Source organism: Mesitornis unicolor, unplaced genomic scaffold (genome assembly GCF_000695765.1).
Source record: "Mesitornis unicolor isolate BGI_N332 unplaced genomic scaffold, ASM69576v1 scaffold27838, whole genome shotgun sequence".
NCBI classification, from domain to species: domain Eukaryota; kingdom Metazoa; phylum Chordata; class Aves; order Mesitornithiformes; family Mesitornithidae; genus Mesitornis; species Mesitornis unicolor.
The window spans coordinates 1-7378 of record NW_010200202.1 but is presented as its reverse complement, the minus strand read 5'-3'; the positions used below and the strand labels follow the sequence as shown (position 1 = coordinate 7378).

At 60.1% G+C, this 7378-nt stretch overlaps 1 protein-coding gene across 1 annotated transcript; it reads right to left on the bottom strand.

Moving 5' to 3' along the window:
• Positions 1–2690: 2690 nt before the first annotated feature.
• Positions 2691–7371, bottom strand: LOC104544726 (BPI fold-containing family B member 4-like; the record flags this gene model as incomplete). The annotated part of the gene is given in 10 exon segments (XM_010189668.1): positions 2691–2744; positions 4095–4148; positions 4402–4614; positions 4924–5015; positions 5327–5387; positions 5919–5979; positions 6529–6672; positions 6763–6867; positions 7243–7302; positions 7304–7371. Coding segments are annotated over 10 exon segments (912 nt in total), but the record flags the coding sequence as incomplete, so codon positions are not given.
• Positions 7372–7378: the final 7 nt, after the last annotated feature.

Genomic DNA, 7378 nt, shown 5'->3' with positions numbered 1-7378 from the left:
CCTGGGAACATCCCGGTGTCCCCCAGCACCCCCATGGCTCAGCCCTGCTCACCCCGGCAAGCGCAGCACCAGCTTGGAGTAGAGGTTCAGCACCAGCTGCCCCCCACGCAGGATCTGCCACGACACACGAACGTTCTCCAGATTCAGCACCTTCAACCTGGGGTTCACAAGAAGAAAACCCTCCTTGAGGTGGCAGGAGCAGACCCTGCACCCCCACATCCTCTCCATCCTTTGACCTGTTACCCCATGTGGGTGTTCTCAGTTAAAGTGAAGGTGGGGAAGGGCCAACCCCCTCCCCAAGAAGGCCCAATTTCAAGGCAAGCTCAGGCTGCTCAGGGCTGTGTCCCCTGAATCTCAACCATCTCCAAAGGTGAAGATTCCCCCACCTCTCGGGGTGCCCATTGCGGTGTCACATCCCCGTCATGGGCAAGACTTCTCCCACCTCGGGTTGAATTTCACCCATTGCAGCCTCACGTGAGGAGCCCAGGACCCGTCCCCTGCAGCATCCCTTTAGGGCACCCCTCCTCTGGACCTTGCTGCCCCGCAGTGAGCACCACCGCGGGGTCTCTGCTCCGACTCACCAGTCAAAGCGCGACGACGTCCCGGGGAACCCCCCCAGCAGGGCTCCTCCACCCAGGAGACCACTGAGACCGAGCAGGCTCCCATTGCCCAAGAGGCCTTGGCCCAGCAGCCCTGTGCCGAGCAGACCGTTGTCCCCAAGGAGGCCATTGCTGAGGAGGCCATTGCCGAGGCCTTCTCCACCAAGGATGCCTGTGCCGAGCAGGCCTTTCTGTCCAAGAAGACTGTTATTGCCGAGGAGGCCATCGCCGAGGAGGCCATTGCCAAGGAGGCCATTCCCAGGGAGGCCATCGCCGAGGAGGCCATTGCCAAGGAGGCCATTCCCAGGGAGGCCATTGCCGAGGAGGCTGTTCCCAGGGAGGCCATTGCCGAGGCCTTCTCCACCAAGGAGGCCTGTGCCGAGCAGGCCGCCGCCGCTGGACTGTCCTCCTGCAACAGCCAGACCTCCATTAGCGCTCTGGTTTTCAGTGCCAGGAAATTCCCTTCCTCACCACACCAGTGGCTCTTCCTCACCCAGGAGCCCTGTGCCGAGGAGCCCAGATCCGCCGGATTCTTTTCCTGCCTCAGGGGAACCTCCGCTTTCCTGGCCGCTGGGACCTCCGCTGCCCAGGAGGCCGGTCCCAAGCAGGCCCCCCTCGCCGAGCAGGCCTGTGCCGAGCAAGCCTCCTTTTTGGCTGACGGGACCTTCACTGCCGAGAAGACCGGTGCCAAGCAGACCTGCATCAAGAAAGACCCTAAAATTACTTAAGAGAGGTTGGTTCAGCTCCATTAGGTTGATGCACTCATGGGGATCCCTGAGCACCCTTGAGCAAATTTGGACTCCCCATGGAGCCGAGCCTGCCATGGAGCAGGTGTCTGATGAGCAGATGGGTGCTCCATGAGCCCAACATGGCACAGGACATGAAAAGGTCTGGGAAACACGGAAAACCTCTCAACTCACCGCCTTTGGGTTGTGCTGGGCTCAGCCCAAGGACGTTGCCCAGGCTGAGGAAGCCCTGGGAGGTGGGCAGGAGCCCCCCGAGAAGGACGAGGCACAGCAAGGGCAGCATCTCCTGAGCTGGCACCTGCAGAGAGACCCACATCAGCTCAAGCTCCCGTCCCACCACGGCCACTGGCCCAGCTCCCCACGCTTCATGTGTGCCACCCTAGAGCTGTGAGACAGGTCCCCTCTGGACACACAGCCTCCAGAAGCGTCCTCCATCCCCAGGGGACCAGCACGGACCCACAGCACCATTTTCCCACCCAAGAAAAGTCAAACAACTTCTGGTTATCGGAGAAAAACTGAAACGCGGTGCAGCTCCTCTAGAATCATCGGTGTCTCCGTGCCTGGCTGGGCGCTGACCTCGCAGGGAGAAAACGCCATTTTAAAGAGAGCAAAAGGGATGGAGACGAGGTGGGATGACCTTGCGCCGAGCAAGACGGATGGCTCCTGGCCGTGCAGAAATGGCCCTGAGAGAACGCGCCATAAAAAATGGTGTGCGTCAGCGCCGCGTCCTTCCCCTGCCGTGAAGAGCACCCGCGGCATCCGAGCTCAGAGCGCAGCCAAAACCAGGCTCATTTGGCTGTGGGCAGCTTGTTTGCTTTTCTCATCTCGCCCCATTCGGGCCATGAGAAGAGGCCTCTTCCCCTGTGGTTGACCTGCACCTTCAAGGACCTGGCGGTCCTGCAAGAGCCCTGGGGCTGTCCCAGCGCCGTGGAGTGTTTGTGTGTGCACAAAAAGGCCTTTGCAGAGAAGGGCAGGGCAGGGAGGCACCGCTGGGGCACTCATGGGTCCCGGTGCAAGGCAGCACCCACCCATATCCGCACCAGCCACCCCGGATCGTTTCTTCTCCAAAAAAACAACATAAGGGCTGCAGATCTGAGGTTCAGTACCAGGAAATAACGTTATTTAGGTCAAGCAAGCAACTTCTTTATCTGTTCCAAATACTTTAAAAGGAAAAAAAAGCCCTCTATGACAGTTCCTGGCACAATTAAATTAGACTTTAATGCAGTAGCCTGTCTTTCACATTCTGCCTTTGATCAGCACGTAATGATGCACGGCTCCTGGAGCTGTGATTATTGAACGGGAGAGAGAGCGGCAGAGGCTGGAGCAGCTCCCGTGGAAAGTGGTGTCAAATGAAATCAGTGGATTTGTTGGAGGGGCGCCGCCAGACGTGCGCGGCATCCTAAAAGGACGCCAAAACGGCTCTTGGGTGTCTCCGAAGAGCTCTTGGAGAGGAGACGTGACAAAGCAGAGCTCTCTGCGGCTCTTAGCGGTGTCTATGGGGCTGGTACCTCCTTGGGCACACGCATTTCTGTGAGATGAGCACCTCGTACATGCAAAAATGCCTGTTTTGCTCTGCAGATGAGCACTTATTTTGTACCAGCTGAGAGGAGAGCTGCTCAGCTGAAAATCCCTCCGAATTCTGGTCACCAAGATCTTGGAAAAAACCACAAACCCCATGTCTTTTCTGCTAGCTTAGTCATTATAACAGATGTAACAACAGCAAAAATAAACGTGGGGTCTGGCAAGCAAGAGCTCTGCGAGCTTTAAAAATTAATTTTCATAAATGATTAAATGCTGCTACAGAAATCAAAGGGAAGCATCATTAAAATTCTTGCTTCTACAGCCGAGTTACGCTTTGCTGCAGGTCATCTCATGGGGACAGGAACTCTGTGGCCACGGAGCCTTATAGCCACTTACCTGGGTCTTAATGCCACTTACCTGGTTCTATAATGCCACTTACCTGGAGCCCTGGGTGTCGCGGTGCCACTGCCCACGATGCTGGGAGCCGCTTTTATAAACCCCAGCTGCAGGAACCAGGAAAACCCGGCAGGGATGGGCAGGGATGGGCAGGGACAATCACTGGCTGTCGAGTGTGACCCTGCACCGGACCGCGGCCAGCAGTGCCAGACCGTGGCCAGCAGCACCCAATCATGGCCAGCAGCACCCCACAAACCCAGTGCTCACCCCCTTCCCCTCAGGGGGTGCAGTGCCCACCATGTCTCCATCCTGGCCAGGGCGTGCAGCCACCCCAGGGCCTGTCCACTCCTGTCCCCTCTGTCCCAGGCCAGTCCCCAGCACCATGGGGTCTGTTCTGAGCCCCTGGGGTTCACCGGGGCAGCCGCCCCCACAGGCTCGAGCACTGCAGAGGGGGCTGGACGTTATCAAACCCGAGCATGAGAACACGAAATACACCCCCATCATCCTGAGCACCCACAAAAGAGACCCAAACACATTTGAGGCAAAACCCGGCTGTGTTCCTCGGTCCCAAGCACTGGAGGTGGGGTACAGCATTGATGTGGAGGTGGGGTTCAACATTTGCAAGGAGAAGGCAGCATGAGAGAGCTGCAGGTGATGAACCCTGCCCCAGACTCCCGTCATGTCCAATGTTGGACCTGAATCAGAGCTCATTCTCCTCTGTGGGACGTCTGGGATGACGGCTCTGGGGAGCAGGGGACAGGGAGAGCTCCCCTGGCCTGGAGGCTGCTGCTCTGACCACGTTTCGTGCAGTGAAAGGGGAACCGGGACTCACCGCAGGGACCTGAGCTCCAAGAATCTGCGTTGTCAGTGGGGGGATCTCAGGGAACTGCGACAGAGGAGAGAAATGTGGCATGTGTGAGAGTGGGGTCTGCAGCAGCAGCTGCTTCACTATCGAGGCTTTGACCCTCACTCAGGTTTACCCCTAAGACAGCAGAGACCCAAATAAATGGGGCAGCAGAGCCGTCGTGTGGGACCAGTTTGCAGGGTCTCGGGCCTCGGGTCCTCCCAAACCCACACTGCCCCTCACCATTCCAGTGGTGATGTCCATGTCCCCCTCCCAAACCCACGCTGCCCCTCACCATGCCCATGGTGATGTCCATGTCCAAGGCCTCCTCCGCCTCCAGCGCCGACAGCTCCAGGCTCAGGAAGTTGCTGGAGAGGCCGAGCTGGGAGGCGCTGGTGTCCGCCATGGGAGGCAGGGGAGGCACAGGGACCCCAGGTGGCACGGGGTCGGTTTCGGGCCTTCCCAGCGGGAAGCCCACCAGGCCCCCCGCCACCCTCCCGACAATGGCCTGGAGTGACGGGAAGGGAGCAGAGGCCAAAAGCGTTTGCAATATTTGCCTTCACGGTTAAGTGTGTTACGGTTCACTTGAGCGCCAAAGCCCTGCACGCACGACCGTGACACTTCCTCCTCCAGGATTCGGTGCCACGCAAACCCCTGAGCTCTCCCGTGACGGCGGTGGCGCCGCGCCGGGAACCCTCCATCTTTTCACGGGGACCTCCAAACCCACAGCTCGGGTGTGCGTGGCCCAAGGACACCCCCCCTCAAACCGCGGTGAAACGTCCCAGCCCTCACGTGTAGAAGGAGATGCAGGACTCACGTTGAGGTCCAGCTGCAGGAACTGGCCGGTGACCAGGGGAAGGCTGGACACGGTGTACTGGACACTGCCCAGCACGCCCAGTGGCACCAGTGCTGGGGAGAGGAGGGGGGTCAGCGCATGGACAGCCCCCTCTTGTCGCCACCCTTATGGACCTGGGGTCCTTCTGGCCATGGTTGAAGATGGGGACAGGGGAGATGTGGGGGGAGGCAGCGCTGGGGCACCGCTCCCCAGGGGTGATGGGGTCTGGGCATGGACCTGCCAGGGGTCCCTGCTCCCAGCACAGGGGATTTGGAGTGGGGGGCTTGCTCTTCCCCCCTGGGGTGCGGTAGCGGAGGGGAAGTGTCACAGCCTGGAGCAGAGGTGACACAGGGGGGACAGGGTGTGGGACCCAATGGGTACTCACAGTTCACCAGGCCCAGTTGGTCATTGATGAGTCCCAGGGCGACATCGACCACAGGGCAGAGCTGCAAGAGCCGGGAGGGATGGTGAAGAGATGGGAGTGGATGGGGAGGAGATGGGGAGGACATGAGGAGCAGATGGGGAGCAGATGGGGAGCAGACAGGGAGCACCCCAGCAGGAGACACAGACAAGGACACACGGTCCAGCTCAGCTCCGGGGACAGAGGTGCCACCGGTGCCACCGCGGTGCTGCTGGGGCTGCGCCAGCTCCACACTCGGCCCTGGCCACCTCAAACCTCCTTGGATAGGCAGGGTCAGGTTCCAGGAGCCCATGTAGGATGGTTGGGAGGGAGGAGAGCCCATAACGGGGTCCAGGACATCCTCAGAGCTCCCGGCTGCTTGGGCAGTCCTGAGCAGGCCCCGCTGGCCTTGCATTTGGGAGGAGGGAGCAGCCTCTCCAAACAGATGGAGATGTGGTGTATGTATCCCCCCCAACCCCAAACCATGGGACAGCGGTGCCGCGGGGAGCTGCACCACAGCTTTCCAAACTCAGGGCTCCTTTGCAGGGCGGAGATTTGGGGTTTTTTTCCAACTTACCAGGTCAGGGAGAAGCCCGTTCAGGACACGCGCCAGTAAATGATCCGCGATCGGGAGCAGGCTGTGGAAACAGAAAGGAGCACGGTGAACAAGGACAGACCTGCTGCACAGTCCCTGGGTCTTGTTCAGCAGCTCCCCAGAGCGGAGCGTGGCGCAGAGCTCCCGGAGCACGGCCATCACCGCAGCAAAGCACATGGGTTCTGCGTGAGACGGGTGTCGTTTGCATCCCAAAACAGCCAGGGGGAAATTTAGTGCTGCCTTTTATCTACTGCTGTGTATGGGTGAGCAGGAACAGCCTCAGCCCGAGTGCTTTCTATGACTTATGGACTAAACGCTCACAGCTCAGAAGATCCCATGCAATATTGGGTGAAATGACCCACGAACGTGGTGCATGGGACAGCAATGGGACAGCAATGGGACCACACGTCCCTTCACCTCAGCTGCACGAGGGGCATATGGGAACCACCACCCATTGCTCACCCCGTGACAAAGCCGATGATGGGACGGTGGCCACTGGTGTCACAGTCACACGGGACGGAGACGTGATGGGGCAATGCTTGCTGTGCTGGCTGGGGACCAGCCAAATGTGGGGGACACCTCCATCACTCACTCTCGCAGGAGCCTGACTTTGACACCACCCAGGAGGGTGTTGCACGTCTCCGTCACCAGCCCGGGGCAGCCGGTGTGGTCCATGGTCAGCCTGGCCCTCGCCGTGACGTTCACCTCGGCCGCGACGTCCAGCAGACCCAGAAGGCTGTGAGGGGAAGGTAGCGGGAGCCACGTCCTCCCCCGGTGACGCCCCCGTGGCGGTGATGCCACCACCGATGCCACCATCCCCACCTACCACTTGCCGTTGAGGGCCACCCGCGTGTAGAGGTTGAGGTGGAGGCCGATGCCGGGCAGGAGCCGCAGGGAGACCCGGGGCAGTGTCAGCTCCACCACCCTCAGCCTGTGGGGACAGCGAGGGAACACCATGGGGGTTTTTCCAGTTTCACCAGCCCATGTGCCTCATTTTTGCTTGTGCTTGGGGCTGGGCTTCAGAGAAGAGTTAACACTGGCAAAGGAGCGAGCGTTGGCTTGGCACTGGCTGCCACCGTGCGGTTGGGTGCTCCCTCTGTGGGCAAGCACCTCTCGCCCGCTCCGTCCTTTAATTTCCCTGGTGCAACCCAAGAGCTCTTTCGTGCCAGAAATGCAGACCTAGGGGTGTCCAGGCATTGCTGATCTCAAAGCATCAGCTCCAAACCAGAGCTGAGCATCCCCACTGCCCCCCTAGAGAGCACCAGGGTTATCTCCACCCCGCAAGGACCCGGGGTGCCGCCTTTACCCGGTGAGGCCCTGCACGGTGCTGAGCAGGCCGCTGTCACCGAGGACGCCGAGCAGACCCACTGTCCCCCAGCAGCCCCCCTCTGCCGAGCAGACCCCCAGGGCTGCCCAGGAGACCCCCATCACCGAGCAGACCC